Source organism: Ochotona curzoniae, unplaced genomic scaffold (assembly GCF_017591425.1).
Source record: "Ochotona curzoniae isolate NIBS_2020 unplaced genomic scaffold, NIBS_Ocur_1.0 scaffold_4701, whole genome shotgun sequence".
Classification (NCBI taxonomy): domain Eukaryota; kingdom Metazoa; phylum Chordata; class Mammalia; order Lagomorpha; family Ochotonidae; genus Ochotona; species Ochotona curzoniae.
In genome coordinates this window covers 28,477,392-28,501,969 of record NW_024467122.1, presented here as the reverse complement: position 1 = coordinate 28,501,969, position 24,578 = coordinate 28,477,392, and the positions used below count along the sequence as shown (strand labels likewise).

Sequence of the window (24,578 nt, the reverse complement as noted above, 5' to 3'; positions counted from 1 at the left end):
AAACATCATATGGCAAACATTATTAATGGCATGAGAGTACTAGAAAAATTTATAGATGGGAACTATTACACAGGACTAAACTACAGATGACCAGTGTACACTGCGCTCACATAAATTATGGTAAACAGACATTGTCACCCTTACTGTACATGTGTACATTACATTGACATATATAAATTTGGTTTTGGCTTCTTGCTTTTAAAGACGTAGAGAGTCAGCATATGAGGATTTTTCTAACTTTCATTTTAAAATTTTATACATCAAATATAAATGTATTTGATTAATAAGTAGTCATTTTTTTCATAAAAGAAACAGTAACAGTTAATTTGGAGGGGGACAATAAGCTAATTCATATATTGTGCACAAATGCTGTATAATAGGGAATAAAACATAGCTTGAATTATGCAAGAAATTAACATTCTTTTCCCTTTTAGGATATACATAGTACAGCTATACTTTCCTCTGAGAGTTAGATTTTTTAAATTAGTATTTAATGAGCAAACTAACAGTAACTAGAACTTCTGGAGATGCTTTTGAATGAAAAGGCGTGTAGTGGTCTTCGAGCTTGCATTGTACATAGAGAACAAAACATAGTCACAGCTTCCTGTCACAGTCCAGTGATCTTCGTAAGATGCGTTTATTCAAGCAATTGTAATTTCCAAGAAGAAATGGAACAACAGGGGCTGATGTGTTTGTTTTGGTGGGTGGCTATAGACCCCAAATACCTGAGGTTGTTGTATTCTGTTAAAACTTGACTCTGCAGTTTCTCTCTGCCTTCCTGCCATGTTTAGGTACTATTAAAGGCACGGCGTCTGTGTGTCAGCTCAGTCTCTTTTATGAAATGCAATCACTGGGTATATACAGCAGAGCCTCCTTAAGCTGCTTCTGCTTTGCAATTCCAAATAACCAACCTTCATCACCTGACTAGATCTCTATTGTTCTTTAATAAAAGTAGAATCTAATTCAACAAGGGAGTCCTGGAAACTCACAGTCTCCCCCCAGCCCCATGCCACATGTTTTTACTTTTAACATTTTACTGAGTTTCGCATTGAGGATGAGTGGTGGATGATTATATTTCTTTCAGGAAAAAAATGTTTCTTGCTCTTCATGATGAGCTATGGCATATTTACATCACAGAAGCCTGGTTTGTAATGATGGGGACTCGCGTCTTCTGGTGCCTTTCAATGAGGAAAGCAAAAATTGTCTTGTTTGGAAACATTTTTTAAAAGGAATAAATCTTTAAATTTTAGGGCTTTGATCTTTGAACTCATGGGGTTACTTTTGAAGTATTCTTTGTATATCTCTGGTTCCCACTCTTGTCGTTGCTAGGAGACAACATTCCTTGAGCTGAATATCCTACTTGTTGCCCAATTTAGTCACCAAGAGTGTTATGGTAGAGTTAATTTTTAGATCCCCTTGAGATAGTCACCCTCCTATATATTTTTTTTTAAATAACATCACAGAGGGATGTATCCTACCCACTTTTTCACTTCAGCACATTTGATATTTTTGTATTTGCATAAGATACTTTAAAATCTTTAACCCTGCAAGTCACATTCCTTAGTCTTCTGGAGGTATTTCTGATTTATTTGTACAACTCAGTAGGGCACATCTGGTCACGTATGTGATTAATGTGGAGAATGCCATGGACCTCTGTGTGTGTGGCCTCGCAGGCAAGCTCAGCCCATGATTCACTGTTAGCAGGACCCGGTGTGAGAATTGTGGAGCAAGTGATCATATTACTGCAGATTTATACAGACATGGCTCACTTAGAAATCTCAATTACTGTACTTTCATATCTGTGGAAAGTGATGTGTTATCATTTTTGCCTCGATGTTGCCTCCGTGTGTGTTCAGTCCCATTGTCTCACCAGCCAAATGCTATGTGCTGGCTTAACAAGCATCAGCATGTAGGACACTGTGGTAGGCACATGCTAAGGAAATGAAAGTGATATTTTTGTTGTCATATCTTTTTTTTGCTTGTTTTTGGGTGCAGGCAGCTGGAACGTGTCTTCAGCACTGTCACCTCTGGACGAGATTTTAGTCATTAAGAGCTTTGAGAAGTGTATTAGGTAGCTTTGAAGATCCTTTTTCAGCTGAAAAGTTGATCATTCACTTTGATCACTATAAGTGTACAATGTAGGTGAGCACTTCAGAAGCACTGAACGCAACTAAACCAGTTATTTTTGGTAAAGAGTTTGTCTTGCTAAGTTTGTAATTATTGCAATCATATAATAATGTAGTTAGAAGGCACCTGGAAAGATACTCCACAAACATTAACTTTTCAAGATGTGTTGGTTATTGAGAGAGGAACCCAATTTCGTTGCAAAGTGCTTAAGGGAAATGATTCCATCCATGTTCTCTGAGTACCTACAGAGGCTGCTGAAATGGTGCTCGCAGGGTTAGGTACATGAGTGTTAACCTTTGCCTCTGTAACATCAGAAGCCAGGGCTTTCTTTTTTTAAGTGTTTCACTGTTGATACTGTGCTGCTCGTTTAGCAAAATACTTGAAGTATATCTTTGGGTGTTACCTATGAAAACATCAAGAAAGAATCCTGAATACTTCAATTGTTTTTCACATAAATTTAAAAAATACTTGTTAAATTATTTGAGGCCATTGTTGTAGACTGAGATCCTATACTGGTACCGATAGACCAGACCAAACCAATCTGGAGTTGCTTATGCCAGATACCGCAGAGTCAAACCGAGACTTTAAGGAAGCAGATGAATCCCCAAACAGTTGTTTTCCCTAAAACAGGAGCTCCCATTTTAACTGAGACAGCATAACAAGGAAGTCACCGCCAGATTACCTGTCCTTTTTCCCTCTTGTTCTGTTTCCCTCTTACAAATCCCACTGCTCTCTCGTTTCCCAGTGGAAATTAGTAACAAGTCAGTGTACTGACAAGGGTGATGGCGAATGGTGTCAAAATTCAAAGTTTTGATCAACCTGTCAATTTTGACCAAACTCAAAGTTACCACTGTATTCAGTGAACTATAACTTAACTTAATGTGTAAACAGTTTTGAGATATAAGCAGCTGAGCTCTTTCTATCTGATTTCCATGTTCTGGAAGCCAACTGGATATAAATGTGACCTGCTGTAGAAGGAAGAGTTCTGAAACATTTTTGGCCTCTACTGCTGGCCTACTCTAGAATCATAGATAAAACCAATCAACATCTCCACAACTAGATATGTTGTGACTTTCTCTTTTGACGTGTGGAATTAATATTCCATTTCAAAGTAAGTTCTTAACCCCCTGAGCACATCATGGGGAAAGTCTAAGCTTAGCAGTAGTCCCTGACCACTTTCTCTAACAGCATGTGTAGCTCTCTGGTTTAGCATTTGGTAGACCATACTCTTCAGCTCTAGTTCTATTTATGTACAGGGATGCCTTCTATCTTTTGAATATAAAATATGGATTTTTCAACAATTGATTTGAAATGATCTCTTTGAATAACTTTAGTTGACTGAAAAAGGGGGTTAATCTGAAGAAAATATTCAGTAGGTGGTAGTGTAGCTAGAACAGGGTGCATTTCATGAAAGAAGGACTGAAGTCTGGGAAAGTGCTTTAGGGGATACTCTGGAGTAACATCTATGAGATCATCATTTCCAGAATAGTTATTCTGGGAAAAACATGGGTGAAATACTGAGATGTCTATGAAATCTTTGAAACATATTTGGGAAGTACTGAAAAGAGTGGATGGCAGATCATGGTCTTTACTGAGCAGGTGTCTCTGTGTTAGGTCCGCTTCTCTGATCTTCTCAAACAACCTTGAAAGTTGATGTTCTTAAAATTAGTATTAATTTGCAGATTCAAGCTCGTCTCTGTACTCCAGGCTTTCCTCCTGGCTGCACAGTTGAAATGCTAGTTCAGACTCCTCTGCACTACCTGCAGAGTGTCACCGGTGTGCAGTGTGTGTGCTAGGTGTGGATCCTTTTAGAGTTGGGCTGTTGGAGTAAGGCTGACCTCAGTTGGAATGCCGGATATTTATTCTGTGTGAAGTCAGATCACTATTTATTTTGCCATTTCCTATGTGCAGACTGTTGGGTTATGAATTATGTTCCATCCATAAAACATGGACAATTATAACTAACCTATTTGTTGGGAAAATAAAGCAAAATACCATACACAAGGCACTCAGTATAGTACCTGGAAAAATAAACATCTACTCAAGGTTAGTTTCCTCCTTCTGCTACAAATATTTTTAAAAACCTGGAGTCTCATATGTCCATTAAAAGCATAATATTATGCATGTGAACGTGAAAAAATCACTGTATGACAGATAGCAAATATTTGATTATTTTAATGGCTCTCACCCTCACCACAAAAGAATAATTAGGGAGAAAAGAGTTATTTAGCCACATACATCCACATATTAACATACAGAACACATTTTCTTTCTCGCCTTATACTGCCTTTATTGAAGTTCTAAAGGAGACATTCACATGTGATGCAGCTTTTATTTCTTTAATTGTATAAGGAAATGCATCAAAAAATTCTTTGCTCTCTTTGAAAGTACTCCCCCTTTCTGATTTTAACTTCTTGGTATCAGTATGACACACTGGGGAAATTTGCTGTTTGATGCTGCTGGTGAGTCATTGTTGCTTCTAGAAAGGGGGAAACTATTTGTTTTAAATTTCATTGACACATAGCCTGTGCAAGTGTTATGAGGTAGAGTATAATAATTCAGTATATATGTGCACAACATGTAATGATCAAATCAGGGTAACTTGCAGTCTCCTCTGTATGAAAAATCTTGAGACTTGTAGTCCAGGTACTCTTGGGCACATCATACACTGTTGGGGTCTGTGACGCTGTTACTATACTATAAGATGCCAGAACTTACTTCTCCAATCTAAATGTGTTTATCTAACCTCTGTCTTCACTGTACACTTTCTAATGTCTAGCAACCATTATACCTCTATTTTTTAAATGAGATTTTAGCTTCCACAGAAGAGTGAGAACATTTGTCTTCCTGTGACTGACTTATTTCACTTAAATGATGTCCTCCAAATGTATTCATGTTGCCACAAATTTTTAAAAAAATGCTTCTTTAATTTTTTTCACTAATTACACAGTTTTATAGGTACTGGGATTCCCCCCCCCCCACACCCCCGCCGCTTCCCCAAACCTTTCCCCCATGTGGACTCCTCCACCTTACTGCATTGCCACAGTTCAAGTTCAGTTGAGATCTTTCATTGCAGGCGTATACCAAGCATAGAGTCCAGTATTTTCTTGTCCAGGTAAGTTCAATGGCTTCTTAGGGAGACCATCTCTGGTCTGAAGGTAGAGCTGGCAGAGTATCATCCCGATCAATTAAAAGTCCCAACGTAACATCAGCAACAATTTATAACGTTATGGAAATAGTGGACATAGTATTGAGTAACCAATATGTTTAAAAAAATTACAAGTTCTTAACCACATCCTGTGACTTCTTCACTGACATTTCAATTTTAGTTTATATACAACTGGGTTCTATACACCTTAAAATGGCTATAGATTACTATTCAGCTGTCTTGTGTCTATTTTCATTGTAGTATTTAGCTTTTTATAGCGTTGAAGCATAATTTTGCTGAACCTGGCCTTTTTTTTTCTTTCGGGTAGTCTAGACTGGCTTATAACTCTTAACAAGACATATGTCAAGAGTTGAGGTGCAGAACAGCTTTAGAAGGGGTGTGCAGAGAAATCTTCAATACCCTAGTGAGGAGTAACTAATCTCTGTGTCCCACCTAGTAAGATATAAGTGAGCCCACGCTGACCATTTCCTGCCTGATTCTAGGCTTTCCTTGTTGTTGTCTGTCTATTCTAGATTTTTTGTTTGGTTGGTTGGTTATTTGTTTGTTTTGAGGGGTTTCTGGAGCAATCCTGATGGTCGTTGCAAGAGAGGGTGTGGACCCAAAGTTGGAACCAAGCGAGGACCAGAGAGAGCTTCCCTCACTAGTCCCGAGGGAAGTTTACTGTTCTGTTTCTGTGGACCGCTCAGGGCTCCTGGCTGTTGTTCTGATTCTCTTGGATCCTGCAAGGGAAGATTTGGACTTCTTCCATCCCATGTGGTTATTTCAAGTGGGAGTGGATGACCTCAGAGTTCTTGGCCTCCAAGGGTACTCCAATTCCCCGTGGTCTCCTTGGCAGTAGGGATGTAGTCCTTGGTGCCCGTACTGATAGTCCTTGGTGAGGATCCAGGAGTCTTCAGGGTTGTAATATAAGCCTCCTCCTGTCCCCCTGCTCCGCTCTGGGGTCCCCCCTTGCTCTTTGCATATGACTTCCTGTTAAGAGGTTGTCAGGATCACTCTTGATTCCCCCTACATGTCTTTGTAGTTTAACTATTGTCTAATTCTGATTCGAGTCTGTTGTCTATGAGTTACCAGTTATGTTCCTGGTAGGTTGTATTTCACGTCTACCTCACACATTCTAGGGAGATGGAAGATTTCTCTGCTCTCCTGCTCCAATATGGAATAACATAGGGTATTAATAGTATATTAGGTTTTACAGTTCTTTGCTGTAGATCATAAGCAGTCTGACTCACATTGATTGCTGGTTTATTGGTTATTTCACAATATCTTATTGCATGTGGGATAGGCTGTTTGAGGTTGAGATAATATTACATTTTACAGGTACTATTTTTTGGATTGACATCATTTCATCTTAAATTAAGGCAAACATGTGGTATTTAACCTTTTGGGATTGGCTCATTTCCCTTAGCATTTTGGTTTCCAGTTGGGCCCATTTGGCCACAAAGAACTACATTTTGTGTGTGTGTGTGTGTTTTAATAGCTGAGCAGTATTCCATGGAGTATATGAACCATAGCTTTCTTATCCAGTCTTCTGTTGATCGGCATTTTGGTTGCTTCCATGTTTTTGCAATTACTGATTGTGCTGCTATGAACATAGGGGTGCATGTTGGTTTCTTGTGAAACAGGTGTTTTGGATATATTCCTAGGAGTGCTATTGCTGGATCACATGGCATGCAGATTTTGAGTTGTTTGAGTGTTCTCCGTACTGATTTCCATAGAGGCTGTACCAACCTGCAGCCCCACCAGCAGTGGAGTAGGGTTCCCTTTTCTTCACATCCTCGCCAGCAAGTGTTGTTGGTTTCTTTTTTTTAATGTGGGCCAATCTTATTGGTGTTAGGTGGTACCTCATTGATGTCTTAAAATGGAATTCCCTTATTGCCAGGGAACTGGAGCATTTTTTCATGTGTGTGTTTGCCATTTGGGTTTGTTCCTTTGTGAAATATCTGCCCATTTCCTGTGCCCATTTCTTGAGTGTTTTGTTTGTTTTGGTGTTTTGGTTGTTCTGGAGATCTTTGTATATTCTGGAGATTAGCCCCGTATCACCTATGTAGTCTGCAAAGATCTTCTCCCATTCTGTGGTTTGCTTTTTTACTTTGTTGATTGTTTCCCTTGCTTTACAGAATCTTCTTAGCTTGATGAGGTCCCATTTGTTTATTTTGGTCTTGATTGCTATTGCTTTTGGTGTCCTTTTTAGGAAGTCAGGACCTACCCCTAGATCTTGCAGGGTGTTTCCAACATTTGCTTCCAAAAGTTTGAAGGTTTCTGGATGTAGGTTTAGGTCTTTTATCCATTTAGATTTGATCTTAGTGTATGGTGATAGATGTGGGTCTATCTTTTTGTTTTTGCAGGCTATCAACCAGTTGTCCCAACAGCATTTATTGAAGAGAACTTCCCATTTGCCTGGATTGTTGTTTGTCTTTTTGTCAAAGATTATTTGGCTGTATCTGTGTGGGTTCCCTTCTGGTGTTTCTATTCTGCTCCATTGATCCTCCTCTCTATCTTTGTGCCAGTACCAGGCTGTTTTGATAACGACACCCTATAGTATGTTCAGTGGTCCGGAACTGTGATTACCCCTGCTAATTTTGTATTGTTCAGGATGGTTCTAGCTATTTGTGGTTTTTTGTGTTTCCAGATGAACGTTTACATTATTTTTTTCCAGTTCTATGAAGAATGTTTTGGGTAATTGATTGAGATTGCATTGAATGTATATGTTGCTTTTGGTAGTATGGACCTTTTAATAATATTGAATTTGCCTATCCATGAGCATGAGCATGATATGTTTCTCCATGTTTTAAGATCTTCCTCAACTTCTTTTTAAAGTTTTTTGTAGTTTTCTTCAAAAAGAGGTCTCCTACAGTTTTAGTTAGATTTATTCCTAGATACTTCATACTTTTCTCTGTTATTTTGAATGGTATCTTGCTGGTTGTATCTTTTTCTATCTTGGTGCTGTTATTTGGAGGGTTACACAGGGAATAAAGCGGAATAGGGAGACAGAGAGAGAGAAAGGAAAGATAATTTTCTACCCTCTGTGTCACTCTCCAAAGGATCACAATGGCTGGAGCTTAAACCAATCTGAAGGCAAAAGCCAGAAGCTTCTTCTAAGTACCCTACATGAGTGTAGGGGTTCAAGCAATTTGGCCATTCTCTACTGCTTTTCCAGGCACTTTTGTAGGGAGCTAGATTACAGGTGGAGCAGCTGGAACTCCAACCAGAGACCTTATGGGATGCCAACACTGCAGATGATAGCTTTATCCAGTATGTTGTGGCATCCACCCCTATTCCTTCTTAAGATAAAATTGTGTTCCATTGTGTACACAAATCACATTTTCTTTACTCCATTAATGCATCAGTGAATTCTTTGCTATCTAAGGCAGCGATAAACATGACAGTGCAGCTCTTTGATGTTGCTTAATTGCCTTTGAATGTACCTGGTAACAGGAAATTTGAATGACATGTAGTTTATTTTTGGGGAAGCTCCATGTTCTTTTTTGTAGTAACTATGCTAGTATAGGGTCCAACAAACACAGTATTAGTTCCCTTTATTCTGCATCTTTGCTGGCATTTGTCATTTTTGTTTTGTCCTTTTGACATTAGCCATTCTGAGTGGGATGAAATTATAACTCATTGTGTTTTGTTTTACATTTTCCCTGGGATTAGTTATGTTGAGCATTTTTTTCCATGTGCTTTTTGGCCAATTTGTGTGTTGTATTTTGGGAATCAACTGTTCAGATCATTTGCCTATGATTAAACTGGATTATTTTCTGTGTTTGCTTCTGAGTCTAATATAAATTCTGGTTATCAATCACCTGTCAGGTGAGCAGTTTGCAAATATTTTCTGGTGTTGTTCCAGTTGTCAGTTTTTTCTGTTGCATATTTCCTTTGCTTTGCAAAAGCTTCTCACTTTTATTCACTTGCATCCATTTTGAATAGACTTTTGTACATTGTTAAAGGTAGATTTAGTTGAATCCCTCTTGCTATGTTCTATGAGGAAATATTTAATATAGTTATTTCTCAGGAGCCATGGGGCATTAGTTCCACGGTCAATCCCATCATCACAAATACCAAAATCAAGTTCCTTATATAAAATGATACAGTTTTGGCATATTACCTCTGCAAATATTCCTGAATATTTTAAATCACCAGTAATTGTTTATAAAATCTAGTATACTATAGATACTATGTATATAGTTTAGAGAATAATGACAGAAAGAAAATCTGTTCATGTTCAGTATAGACTTTTTTAACATTTTATTATTATTATTATCATCTTATGATACAGTTCCATAGGCTCCTGGCATTTCCCTTATCCCCTCCCCAAATCCTTCCCCCCACCTAGTTTCTCTATATCATTACTAAAATATAATTCTTCATACACAGTCATATGTCCATCATTGCGGGCATGGACAATGGCGGAGAGTCCAGCAGCCTATTGTCAAGATATAATGAATAGTTTCATTGTAAGTGCATCTTTGTCTGGAAGTGGAGATGCATACTACATTGTTTCCTCATGTCTGCATGTTAGTCTCCAGTAGGGACTTTTTTTTTAACTAAATATTTTCTACCTGCTTTGAAGAATTTATGGATATGGAGGAGTGACCATATCTATAAATGAATCTATCTTTAACCAATTTATATAGTATATTTCATCAATCATAGCATATATTTGTCTATAGTTGATAGTTCATAAAAACAGATTTGGGGCCCTGTGCCCTGGCCTAGTGGCTAAATCCTCACCTTGCACCCCCGTGATCCTATATTGGCACCAGTTTATGTACTGGCTGCTCCACTTCCCATCCAGCTCCCTACTTGTGGCCTGGAAAAGCAGTAGAGATGGCCCAAAGCCTTGGGACCCTGCACTCACGTGGAATACCCAGAAGAAGCTCCAAAATACATTTTTTTGAATCAGGTTTAGGAATGCTGCTCAGACTCTTAGCAAAGATTTTGAAAGCTGAATCCTTGAATATTATCCTATCAACTTATGTTTGCCTGTAAAAGTCTACTTTTCAAATGAAATGTAGATTTTTTTAAGGAGGAAAATTCCATTACTTCTCCTCTTTATTTTTACCAATATCCGCATAGAACCTATAAGACTCATTTAGGGCAATGGACAATAAAAATATATGAATGTATGTGTCACCTGAAAGTGTCACTTCACTTGGAGGGATCAATATTTCCATTTACCCGCAGAATCGAAGAGTTTGAAGAAGCTGTCAATTTCTTTACTGAGGCTCTCAAAATTAACCCACATTTCCTGGATGCTTACATTGGACGGGGCAATTCTTACATGGAGTATGATCAGGAAGAACACACCAAGCAAGCTCAGAAGGACTTTGTGACAGTGTTACATTTCAACCCAGCGTACACAAAAGCCAGAATTAGCTTAGGCTATAATTTACAGGTAATTGTGTACAACAATATTTCAAGTATTAGGTGTGTCTTTGCGCCCTAGAACCGTGTGTGTGTGTTCTTTTACTGGTGTGGGCAAGAGTGATATTTCTTTGGTTCTGAGCATTTACTTTCTCCTCAGTTTGAGTATCCAGTGGGAACAGAGGTTCACTTAGTTACAGTCTGGACCATTGTCAGATATGGTCTCCCCATTAAAGCAGGTGTTTTGTAGCTGTGATTTTTTTTTTAAATCTCTGTACCCTTCTGTTTATGAACAGCTTTTATAATTTGCTTGATGGAGTTTACACATAAAAGCCTGGATGACATTAGTTTCAGTAGCTTATATCTGGATTCCATAGGTTTCCATCTGTATTGAATTAGAGAAAAACTAACAGGAATAAGCAATGTATGAAGATATGTACATGTTCTCCAGCCGTGCACTGGATCAGGTGGACACTGTATAGAGACTTCTGAATTCAGTCACCAAATGGGAGTGAATTAGAGCTTACTGGAAAGGCTATCAGTCTTTCATCTTCCCAGAAAAATAGACAGGTGCTACTCCGTGTTGTTAAGCATATCTCCATGTGATTGCTGGGACACTTTGGCCTGACCCAATGAGCTGAAATTTAATAACTCACGGAACTATTTGCACTAGTAAAATGTGGAATAAAAATCTTGGGATAAAATATGAAATGTGCTATATATTCCTTGAAAAGGAACTGAGTAACCTTAAATCTTCTTTTTATCTTTTATTATTTTAAATGATAGACAAAAAGCATGTTCAAATTATTGTATTTTGGAGAAAATACTTTTAACAGTCTGCCATTAAAGCTGATGCTTTTGGGGGGATGCTTTCTGTTTTTAAAATAAGTGAGTTTTTATGACAAAGACTCATTATATTGAGGGTGACAAGATTCCCAATTATAGTGACACATGCCTCAAACCATTGGAGAAAATTGAGGTTGTCAAGATGTAAACACAAAATTAACCATTATTTAACCACAGTAGCAATTTATAAAGTCATTTTAAAGACATGAGGCGCCTCTCAAAGCACTCAGAGCTGACTGCAATCCAATGAAAAGTGTCAGCATCACCATTCCTTACTTTCAGCAGGCATTTTCCAAGCTGCTAATATAGAATGTGAACTGCTCAAAGCCTAGGGACATAGAAATGAATAAAAAAATACGCTCATATGACATATAATGACATTTTAATCAGCAGTAGGCCACAAATATGATTGTGGTCATCCAAAATTACATCATGCATTGATATAGTAGCTGTCTTAGTTTGTGTCAGTACGTTCTACGATCGTCTCTCAAAGATGAAATTATCTAATGACATATCTTCCAGAATATTAAGCTGAGGTATTTACTGTGATTATTTCATCTCATAAAATTTATCAAATAATTATTGGATAGCCAGGTATCAAACAATTACATGAATGATTATTTGATGATAATCATGGTAAGTGCAACAAAGAGAAAAATAGGTTTCTGCACAATTTACTACAAGAGAACTTAGCTGTGCTTGAAGGACAAGGGAGGATTTTCTGAGAAGCTAACATTTGAGATATAAACAGTCAGCTACTAGTCAATGGTAGGAACTGGTGTTCCACAGAGATAATAGTGCCTTAGAATGTTACTCAAGAAAGAGATCCAGGTAGATGACATTCATGGGAGAGCGGAGAGTGGTGTGTAGTCAGCAAGGACTAGTGTTGAAGGCATTGAGGGTTAAAAGGAGAGAAGCATTAATCAGAGAGGTGACATCCAATTTGCATTTAAGTCACTGAAAATGTGGTAACTTGAAAAGGCTAGGAAGGCACAGGAGTACAAAGGATCGAACCAGGAAAGGAAGAACTGAAGGAGAGATTGGGCCATGACAATGCTGTCCAGGGAAAAGTGACTATTTGTTCAGTAGCAATGATAAGACACTCCCTTGCTGATTTCCCAGCATTTTGGATTTAGACTTGAGTTCCACTGATGTTGTCAGGAACAAATGACAGATAAAAATCCTATTGTGAGGCTGTTTGCAGTTTAATAGTTCAATAATGCAAGTTCAGTTTGCCTGCTTCCTTGTTTATTCAGTGAACTTATCATGACAGTGTAGACTTTTAAATAGTTTATCCAAACAGAAAATATTTGTTAGTCAAAATGCAGGATCTAATTCACTAAATAGGTGTATTTATTTCTTTCTGGTTTGATGTGAAAGTCACTGGGCCATGCTTAGTGAAAGCAGGTGAGTTTCTGAGATTTCTGCAAGTTGAAGTTTGAACCCATGAGAAAAAGGACCGATCCCGATTGTTGAATTTACTGACTTTTGGTCTTCCTGGGGTTAGGTATTGAGCCAAAAGTTTGTTGTCATCTCTAGGAAATGTCCTTGCACTAGATAATTGCCAGTGTCCATCTCTTGACCTCTTTTCCTTTTCTAGTCGATGTTGTTTGGTATATGCAGATACTTGGTAGATTTACATGTATTTTGCATACAACACTAGAGTGATCCTCAAACTCCAAATGCTGGCATGACTTATTCATATGTGTCTTACATCATTACTTTATCCATTTATTTATTTGACACATATTTATGATTTGTAATCGTTTCTCAGCTTTTTGGCTAAGATCAAGTGTTGTGTTTATTATTTGTAACTGGAGATTCAATGCCTGCCGTCTGTGTGGATCTCAATGTGAATTTTTAAGCTATTGTCAAGTACTCGTGTTTCACATGCTGAGCATGAATTTATGTTATCCAGATTGGTAAAAGAGGTGACCTTGTGACTAACTTTATTTTAGTTAACTAAAATCTCATCATAACTATCCAGAATTAATTAGCAATTGAATGTATTAACAGTGTCATCAATGAGGGGGCCTCAAAAAATCATGGAAAATTGAGTCTCTTTTATGTTCATTTTCCAGCAAACTTCTTAAAGTTTGTCTCAGCCACACTTTGTTTAGGAACCTTACATTCTGCACAATATAAGCATATACTTAACAACAGTTTTATTGGATTAATAGAGTCATAAACGTTTGTCCTGTTATGAACTCTTTGTTACTCATCTGAAAATCACTTTAGGCCCAAGGAAAATTCCAGAAAGCTTGGAACCATTTTACCATTGCTCTAGAAGCCGATCCAAAGAGCTACCTAGCATATGAAGGAAGAGCTGTGGTCTGTCTTCAGATGGGTAATAATTTTGCTGCAATGCAAGATATTAATATAGCTATCAAGGTAAAAATCCACTTAGAAGACATTGTTGTTAGCATAAAGTAACAGCATCCATGAATAGGTTCAAGTAAGATGTTATCTTTTCAGCTTTTTGAAGGGACTGGTCGAGAATACAATGTTGTTGTTGTTGTTTTTTTCTGAGTGTTTCCTAGGAAAAGAAGTTATGACTTATGAATTTTATCATCTAAATATATTTAAAATAAACCCTGAGCTCTTCTCAGTAAGTGCAGTTTATAGTTTCATGTAACGTCAGCATTGTTTTGCAATACTAAATGAATGCACACAACAGAAAATAATGTTTCATTCACAGGATTTAAGAAGCTACGGAAACAATTTAAGCTCCAGATGCTTCCTGTAGCGAGGTGGTGAATAAATCTCATATTCTGAACTCAATGATGGGAACCCTTCTTTTAGTTTTTTTTCCCCCCTTTTTTTGCCATGCATTTGAGTAGATGATGTGATATTTAAAATGAGAAAAGGCAAAGAACTGGAAGATAATTACTGTTGCAGAGGCCAGAAAAGCATGTGAACTATTCAATTTAATTTCATCTCTATCTTAGTATAGTTCAACAGTTAAGTGTTTCCACCTTGTGTCTAGGCCTGGGAAATGAGCTGAGGAAGGCACGAAGGTTATTTGTTTTATTATAACCAAATCAACAAAGGGTTGACATTGAACCAACTCCATATTGAGTCTTTTCTCAAAATGTTTACTCTAATGGGATTTTCTTGCCCTGTAAAATCACTTGTTTCCCACAAGTAGATTTCATAATGTTCATTTCTGTAGACATGAAGCCAGCGGTAAATACCATGCCCAGGTGCTAAAAACTCACACTATATATTGCAGATCAATACCACAGCAGAGTACTTAACAAACCGTGGCGTGATTCATGAGTCGATGGGTCAACAACAGAATGCAATGAGGGACTATCAAACAGCCATTTCTCTGAACCCCGAGTACTCGCTGGCTTATTTTAATGCAGGAAATATCTACTTCCACCACAGGCAGTTTTCCCAGGTAACGTGAGTTCTCCTTTCACATTTCCTTTTTGACATTAAATGCTTGCTTTGCCTTATGTAATTTCAAAATGCAATCCTTACAACCTGACTAATAAATCATTAGTTCTCTTTTTAAGGGTGTGTTTTCTTTCATAAGAATGTTGTTATGCATGAATGCTTACACCTCAATGCATTTGTTCTGTTCCCTGGGTATCGTCAGCGTGTCACCACTTAAGCAGTGAACATGCGTCCGTCCCTGCCACATGTCAGCACCTGCCTTGGTGTCTCCATTGACAGCAGCTTCCCCTTTGGAGTCCTCCACAGGTGCTTTCCTCTTGGACTTTGTTCTGGGCTTTCCTTATGATTGTCTGGTACACCTGGGTTTAGACTCTGCAACTTAACCATGTGGGCACTTCACTGAGAGGAGGCTTGGATTTCAGCTACTCTTTGAGCTTTTTCAATCTTGATTAATAATGTCTGAAAAAGTATTGGGTTATAGATGATGCTGTCTCTTTCGTGAATTTTGTTTGATTTGTGCATTTGCATGATTCAAATTCTTTAAGAGTTTTACTTTGCAGGGGCCCGGCGCGGTGGCGCAAGTGGTTAAAGGTCCTCGCCTTGCACGCCCGGGATCCCATATGGGCGCCGGTTCTAATCCCGGCGGCCCCGCTTCCCTTCCAGCTCCCTGCCTGTGGCCTGGGAAAGCAGTCGAGGACGGCCCAAAGCTTTGGGAACCTGCACCCGCGTGGGAGACCCGGGGGAGGCTCCTGGCTTCGGACCGGCATAGCATCGGCCGTTGTGCTCACTTGGGGAGTGAATCATCTGACGGAGGATCTTCCTCTCTGTCTCTCCTCTCTGTATATCCGCCTTTCCAATGAAAAAATAATAAAAATAAATCTTTTAAAAAAAAAGTTTTACTTTGCATAGTTATTCTTTATTCTGCTTTCCTTTGCTTAGTCTTATTTTTGGTTTGACTTTGTTAGTTGGAATCTTACTTCTTTTACTGCTACTCTGTCATTGATATTGAAGTAAATTTTTGAGATTCTAGCTTTTTCCTCACAGGTATTTTGGTCTAGAAGTATTTTTTTTTTTTTTGGCCAATCTTGGATACAATGTAAAAAACATAAAATTTCCCATCTTAACCATTTTATACTTAATGGCTCAGTAGTATTGCTTATATTCTTTAATGGTTTTATTAAAGATTCCCCAGAAGTTGTGTCTGTATTTTGTATTTCTCCTTTGATCTAGGTATAAATTAATAGGGCATTTTTAATTTTGTAAAAAGATTTATTTATTTTTTATTGGAAAGTTAGATTTGCAGGGAGAAGGAGAGGCAGAGAGGAAGATCTTCTGTCCATTGATTCACTCCCCAAGTAGTTGCAACGGCTGGAGCTGAGCTGATATGAAACCAGGAGCCAGGAGCCTCCTCTGGATCTCCCACGCTGGTGCAGGGTCCCAAGGCTTTGGACCATCCTCTACTGCTTTCCCAGGCCACAAGTAGGGAGTTGGATAGGAAGTGGAGCTGCCGGGATTAGAACCAGCGCCCATATGGGATCCCGACATGTTGAGTGCAAGGTGAGGGCATGTGTGTGTGTGTGTGTGTGTGTGTGTGTGTGTGTGTGTGTGTGTTTTGGAATTAAACTAAAATACATTTTTTAAATTATTTAAACAAAATTTTATTTTTCCTGTTACAGTTCCATAGGCCCAGGGACTTTCCCTTCCCCCCGCTCCTCCATACTGTTTCCCCTAAATCATTACATTAGTGTAGTCCTTCAGCAACAGTCACACCTTGACAATAGCACGCTAGACTACCATCGTTTATACCTATAATGTCGTGCTACACTTACACAGCAGAATTTATTGAATTTTAATGTGGTCTAGTATAATATCTAAAAAATATATTTCAGAGTCTTTCCAAAGAAGGGCTTCTACCATCAGAATACAGAATTAAATCTGTATTTATGAAGTATACCTTAATGACTACCCATGCCTGTCTTCTTCCGGCTTATCTTAGACCAGGGAAGTATTGTCAGTGTGTTTTCCTGTATGTTTTTCCTTGTGTCTCTTGCAGTGTCTTGCTTTCTGGATATTGCTGCCGCATTATCTCGTGGACATTGTTTGCAATTATATACACACACTGCGAGCTGTATCCTGCAGCACTACAAGCGCCCTTGTTATTGTTATTTTTCCTTATTATTATTGTTGCATCATTTAATGCTCTTTGGAATAAATTTTATTTTGTGTGATGTGAAAATTGTGACTTCATATTTCTCTTTCATTTTGCTTGATATTGTTTTGCTTTCCTTTTTATTGTAAAATCCCTTGTTTATGATATGCCTCTTTTATACTGCATGCAAGTTGATTTTACTTTGAGAATTAATTTGAAAATATTTTTGTTGTAATAGATGAGTTAACCCTGTTTGCATTTTGACACGTTCAGTATGCTTGTTCTTGGTTCCATTATTTTATGTAATATGGTATATATTTCTATGTGTGCTTTTTAAAAAGTGTTTCCCTCTGTAGTCTGTTTTATTTGATTTTTTTCCCCAGAGGTTTTCTGAGGTATGAAAAAAGACTTATAGTCTTGCGTTAGTGATGACTTTCATGAAAACACCTTCAGTATCCATGATTCCTTATTTCTTTAGTTTTTTCCACTGTGAACAACAGAATTACCTCCTTCATTCCTCCCTGTCACCGTTATTCAGTTTTAGTCTCCTCTTTTTCAGAAAAATGTGTGTGCTAGTATTTTCCCATGTTTGTGTTTTTTAATCAGCTTGTACATCAGCTCACTTCCCTTCGTCTCCTGTGTGTGTGTGTGTGTGTGTGTGTGAATTTCATTATTCTCATACTGCCAGATAATTTACTACTGTATGCTCTTTTGTGTTATTAGTACACACATTCGTTTTACTCTTGCAGTTCAATATATGCAGTCCTCATCACCGGCCTTTTAATTAAATAAATATGTCTATATCTATGTCTATGTCTGTCTTGCCTGATCCCCTCCAGCCAAACATTTCTTGGTTGTCTGATTAGACCTTGGTAGAATCTTAAGGAAGACTTGTGAGAGCAAGATCACTTGACTTTTTTGATGTTAGTAGTTGTTTGCCTTTCTACCTTAAGACAGTGGGTTTCCTTGACTTAGAATGACGCATTGTTTTCTTTCCTTACCCTGTGAGTATGCATCCGTTTTTCTTCAATACTTCCCAAACTTCCAAGATGTTGCACTCATTTTAAAAAGTTCATCTTACAGTTGACATTTTTGAAGCCTCTCACCTGTGTAATATCCTTGATCATCACCATACCTCTTAAATAAAGTGATATTTGAGGCACCTTCCTTTTTTTTTTTTGTAAATTGCAGTCAGATTTACAGAGAGAAGGAGATATAAAGAGAAAGATCTTCCTTTCACTAGTTCACGCTCCATGTGGCTGCAATGACCAGGGCTGAGCCGATCTGAAGCCAGCTGCCAAGGGTTTCTTCTGGGTCTCCCATGCTGGTGCAGGGTCCCAAGGCTTTGGGCCGTCCTCTACTGCTTTCCCAGGCCACATGCAGGGAGCTGGATGGGAAGTGGAGCAGCTGGGATTCGATCCATCATCCATATGGGATCCTGGCAGATGCAAGGTGAGGACTTAGCCACTATGCTATCATTCTGGACCCAAGGGGCACCATCCTATACTGTTCTGGCTTTTTCTGGGCAAGTGGAACCTCCATTTCCTGATGCCATTTCACTCTTCAGTCATTCAGTCCCAACATATTTTTCACATAAGATGACTCCGAGGACGCAGTGGTGGATAAGCCAGGACGGGCTCAGTTTGCTCACATTTTATCAGAGAAGAACACAAGAATGTTGTGAAGCAGAAATTATTAAGGAGTAACAAATGCCTACAACTGTCCCATAAACGCATTGTCCTGTCAGTGTCAGCCCAGTGTGCCCCTGAGTGCAGTTTCCTCGATAGAGTGCAGAGGTTAATTGAAGGAACAAGTCCGGGTGACAGTGCCAGAATTTAACAGGGAAGGAAAGAGAGAATGTTGGAAAGAACACAGAGAAGGGAATACTGAGTCTGGGTGATGGCAAGAACAGTAGGATGGTTTCTTTTCATCCAGAAAATAGAGGTGCTATGTGTCAAATGCTGCTAAGGAGTCAGGTTCAGAGGACAGAGGAGCAGTGCTGACAGCATGAGTGGAAGGTTGTGGAGAAAACTTGAGGTAAGCAAACAGAGACCAATGTTGATCACAAATAACTGGTTTAAGAAATTTTTTTTTGTTGGAGCTGGTGTGACACAGTGGTTCAGGCTACCCCTTGCAATGTTGGCATCTAATATTGGAGTACAAGTCAAAATCCAGTTGCCCTGCTTCGAAAAGGCACCAACGAAAGATGACCAAGTACTTGGGTTGCTGCCACACACATAGAACCCAGAGGGAGTGCCCAACTCCTGAGTTCAGTGTGATCAGCCCTGGCCAGAGTGGCCACTACAGGAGTGAATGGAGGGAGCACGTAAGTCTCTCTCCTACTCTGTCACTCTTTCTTTGAAATCAATAAATGTCCTTAAAAGACAACCAAAACTCTTGTGTGAAGACTAGTAGCTAAATCAAGATGATAGCTTGAGTGGGTTTAGAGGGTCAAGGTTTTATCTTTTTTTTTTTTTGAATTTTTAAGACAAGTGAAACTGATTCATGCTCCCATGTGTTAAAGCAAAGAACCTGCTAAAACCATAGAAGCAGTTTGCACAGGTGAGTCTGACAGGGATAATCAGAATAAAATGTCTTCTATCTTGATGTTAGATGCTGCAGGACACACTCTCTATCATGTCATGGTGGGTGACAGAAGGTTTGGGCACAGCTTAATCTAGACAGCTACATGTTGGAGGTAGGGATTCCTATCTAGCAATGATAACATCTCCTTCCTGAAATCTGTCAGTCACCATTTCAGAGTGGAGGCAAACCATGGCTAGGAGTTTTGAAGAGAAAAGAAAAGGCATGAAGCCATTGTGCCCGAGTGTGGTCGGGTATACACACAAGAGTGTGGTACCAATGTTAGGTCCTCGTTTGAGGTTGGCAACTAGGAATTTCAGAAGGGACCTTGGCTCTTCATTGCTTTCTGTGTAATTCTGCCTGCACTGATGAAGGCTGCTCTGTGTCCTGCTATAGTTATTTCTGTATTGGTCCCATGTCTCCTCCACCCAATAGACTGTAAGCCTTGTAGGGGCAGGAGTCATACTTTATTTACATTTTCTTGTCTAAAAAATCAATTTAATGCCATGGTTTAAACTATTTGCCTATATATATATAATTTTCATAAGCTCCCAAGTCACACTTATCTTCAGCTGTGTTAAAGTCAAACCACAGTGGGTCTCTGCATCCTCCGATTCTGGGCAGCTTTCCATGAGTCTGCTCTGAGTCTACCATGTGGTCTAGCAAAGTCACCCGAGTGAAACAGAGTTAGAATTTTCGCTGCCTTTCTTCCTTTTTAAAATCAGTCACAACATCTTGTCAGTTGAACCTTTTGTCCCCTTCCAATATGTTCCTTGCATTCTGTTTAACAATCATTACAATCATTTAACAATCAAACAATCAAACAATCATTTAACAACCCATTAGGGTTGGTCCTTAATCTTTCCCAAGTTAGTGCTTGACCCCTAACAGCTTGTCCCATAGTCAGCCTGGTTAACCTCTTGGTAAGCTAGATTCCGGGGCATGGATGAGATTGTCCTTGCTCAGATCTGCATGGACATGTAGGAGGCTGAAATTCAAGGTCAGTTGTCTTAAACTTAACCTCAGACCACTGTTTGGCTCTGAATTCAACAAAATTTCTTTGCACCGAAAGTTAGTTAATGAAAAATTTTTAAATTAATTACATTGCATTATGTGACACAGTTTTATAGGTTAATGAAATTAGTTAATGAAATTAGAATGAGTTAACTACTCAGGAGTATTGTTATTTGCTTGCTGAGGCATTTAAGGTCTGCATGGGAGAGAGACATTCACTTCTTAAGTCTGTCTGTCTTTAATAATTCTGTGGATATTATGTACAAATTTTGGGTTAGATCTAAAATGTAGGCTAAACTTTCTAAAGTAAAAGGATATGGCCTGATTCAGTCCCACTTTGCAGACTCATGTTCTGAACAAACATGTCCTCTAGAATTTGCTGCATCCTCTGTCCTGACAGACTGGATGCTTGAGCGTAACTGTGCACGTGGATGCCCTCCAGAGACAAGTGATTTTAGGACACGCTGTTTTGTGATTCTCTTACAATCTGAGCTACTCTTTCTGGTCCCATTGCTTCTCTGTCTTATACCCTGTAATTGATACTGGAAGGATGATTTAAGTCGAGTTGGAAGGGTCCTTCAACAAATTCAGTGATCTCTAGAGTGTTAAAACGTGTGTGCTCTGACTTATCGACAATGAGTAGTTTGCATGAGCTATTTGCATGCTTTATAAACTACAGGTGATTAGAAAACTTGGGTCCGCTGTGTAATTAAAGCATTTATTCCAGATATGAAGACATTAGACCAATGTAAAAATCAAGCCCCTAATCACCTTATAACTAATATTTCTGTACTTGAAGTAACCTCATTAAACTTTAAAATTTTCATTTTCTAGATAACATATTTTGTAAGCTGTAGCAGAAAGTTACATAGTTCAAAGTTGGACTCAGTACTGGTATTTTACTGAGTTCTTTTTCCCTAGCTAGGGTAGAGTGTGCTATTTTTTTCCCCACATGATTAAAGTCTTACTTTTGTGTTGCGTAATGATATTGCCTTTACTCATCATTACTGGTGAAAAGAAAGAATCGCAAATTACTTTTTAAAGAAAGTCTTGATTCCTTTGGGGAGTCATTCCTTTGCCTCATTTCTGTTGACTGTAAATGCCACGTTCTATGCTAAAAGACAATAAAAGTGAAGGACTGTTCTAGTCTCATCAAAACACTGTGGACATTACTTGTCATTTCCCTTACTTCCCATGCTTACCCCATTGCAGACCTGTAACAAATGGTCCTTTAATCAAGGACCCCAGCACTGATCTGTAGATTGTGTTTTATTGGCCCCTTACAGGTTGATACTGTATTATGAATTGTCATAGTATTTGATTATCTTTCCTTTCTCTTTTATTTTTCTATTGTTTTTCATAATATAACTGAGATAGTAAGCCCATTGTGTCCAAATTTTTGAAAATTCATTTGTCAATTCAATTTTTATTTTGTTACATGCAAAATATTACCCAAATTTGTATTTTATCTTTCAGTCATGGTCTTCTAACTTATGATTGCCTCTTATTAGTTTTTTTTTCACAGAAGACTTATTTTATTTATTTGAATAGTAAAGTGACAGAAAGGTGGATGGTGGAGAGAGGGAGGGAGAAGAGAAATCTTTCATCTACTGATTCACTTCCCAAATGCCTGCCTTGGACAGAGGTAGGCCAGGCTGAAGCCAAGAACCAGGAACTTCATCTGGGTCTCCCACGTGGTGACAGAGTCCCCAGGCACTTGATCCATCTTCCTTTCCAGGCATGTTAGCAAGAAGGTGTATCTGAAGTGGAGGAACTGGAATGGAACCTGGTTCTTTGACATAGGACTATGACATTGTAGGCAGTAACTTAACCATTGCATTTTAATGTTGGCTTTGCCTCTATTTTTTTTTCAAAGTACTGCACTGGGCTACAGGATTTGGTTAGCAGGTACTGGGAGCGTTTCACTCTAACAGGAAAAAGTATTATGTCACTGACATGTGTTTAAAATGTACAACATATGGCAATAACTTTGATGGATTCCATCACCATTGCTTTAACCTCCTCTATATCCGGGATGAAATGCTTCTGCTGCCTCCTAAGTAGACCATAAGCCTCAGTTTTAAAATAAGAGTGAAAATGCTAGAAACTTCTGTAGAGCTGTTAATTACAATATATTCAAATTATCATATTTTTACACTTTCTAGGCCAGAGACTACTTCTCAAAGGCTTTAAAATTTGATCCGGAAAACGAATATGCTCGCATGAATCGAGCTGTTGCTCATACATTATTAAAGAACTACGAAGGAGCAAAAGAAGATTTTGCATGTGTAATTGACAGCTGTCCTTCATGGGCTGCAATATATTTCAATAGAGCACATTTATACTGCTGTTTAAAGCAATATGAACTTGCAGAGGTGGATCTTAATAAAGGTATATTTTTAGTAATTATTTGGTACAGTTATAGCAATTGATGTGTTTTTTGATTTATAAAAAAGAAAAGGATCATGTATATTAGTCTACATAAATTTGATGTATTTATATATCATACACCTCATATAAATAATACATATTTCTTTATGTAATAGCTTAATAAGCTTTAGTAAGCTTAGATATAGAGAATTCTTAAGAAACAGTACAGAAGCAGGGCCAGCTTTCAAAGAAAGATGTTGTACTATGTTTCTTTAAGTTAGTTTCCCTGCAAAAGGATGTGGTTTTTAATTTAACTAGTTACCTTTGAAGAACATGTTTTAAAATAAGTAGCACTGAAGTTATTATAAAATTTCTATCTTTAAAAAATGAGACTCTTTTTCAGTGTTCGTATAAACATATCTTGAATTCATTTTCTTCTGCAGCCCTATCTTTGAAGCCTAATGATGCTCTCATATATAATCTTAGAGCAGAAGTTCGTGGTAAAATCGGTCTGATTGAGGAAGCTGTGGCTGATTATAACCTTGCACTTGATCTGGAAGAAGGTGCCTCAGTCAAATGATCGCATAGACCATGGTTTCTGCAGTAACGTACACAACTGCTATTCTTGAAAATGGGATGTGTTTTTTGTTTTAAAGTTTGCAGCATCTTCATTATTATACTGATTATCTTGATCATCTATGTTTTAAGACATTTAAATAAAATGTTATAGGTTATAAAATGTTTAGATGACTTTCTACATAGTTTCAATACTTCAATAATTTTGTTCACAAGATGTTAAATTTAAATGAGAATGCCTCTATTAACTTTTTAAAAATACTTTCTTGACATTAAAATGATTTCCTTAGAAATAACACTATTTGACTATAGAAAAAGTGTTATTAACTTTTTGTCAATCCTGACTTGCAATATATTCAACAATATGAAGATTATGAAATTACAAAGTTAAATATGGAACTGAAGACTTTGAAGAAGTTAAAAGTGCATTTCCTAACTCCTTTTAAAAACAATGATCATACAGTATTCTTCCTGCTACCAGTATTCTTCCAGCAGATAAACACGCTGCTCTTTTTTTTTTGCATTACCTGCCTGCTGGGGCTGTGTCTATAAAGACACTGAGCATCCCGTTTCTTTGCGATAGTCCTTTGCCTCTTTATTGCAGGTTTCATAATATATGTGTATGTGTGAGTGTATATGTGTGTGTGTGTGATTAATAATTAATGCTCATAGCAGTGGGCCAATAAAAAATGAACTGAAATAGCAAACAGACCTTTATAAAATGTGTCTGAGAGGTCCCAGAATGTACCAGAGGACCCCTGTCCTCTGCCTGTCTTATTCTGAATTAGTTTATGTTTGTTCCTCAAGGTTTGTCTTTTTTTTCTTTCTTGACTTTGTTCTTCCAGCTCCTAAAAGACCTGTTTTTGCAGCCGTTAGGCATTTTGGGGAAGAATACTTCTGTCTGCTCAGCTGCCTTTGCTTTTAGTTTAACACCCTGGCTTTTCACAGCAGGAAGTTGGTTCCAGTTGGTAAACCACT

At 38.1% G+C, this 24,578-nt stretch overlaps 1 protein-coding gene across 1 annotated transcript in view; it reads left to right on the top strand.

Moving 5' to 3' along the window:
• The window catches only part of TTC6 (tetratricopeptide repeat domain 6), a 143,767-nt gene extending 120,011 nt beyond the window's left edge, over positions 1-23,756 (top strand). Inside the window, exons 26-30 of the mRNA XM_040970063.1 lie at positions 10,481-10,691; positions 13,745-13,897; positions 14,739-14,909; positions 22,820-23,045; positions 23,468-23,756. Of these exons, the coding sequence (XP_040825997.1) occupies positions 10,481-10,691; positions 13,745-13,897; positions 14,739-14,909; positions 22,820-23,045; positions 23,468-23,604 (898 nt within the window). The 3' untranslated portion in view covers positions 23,605-23,756. The remainder of the gene's footprint in view (positions 1-10,480; positions 10,692-13,744; positions 13,898-14,738; positions 14,910-22,819; positions 23,046-23,467) is intronic.
• The last annotated feature ends 822 nt before the right edge of the window (positions 23,757-24,578 follow it).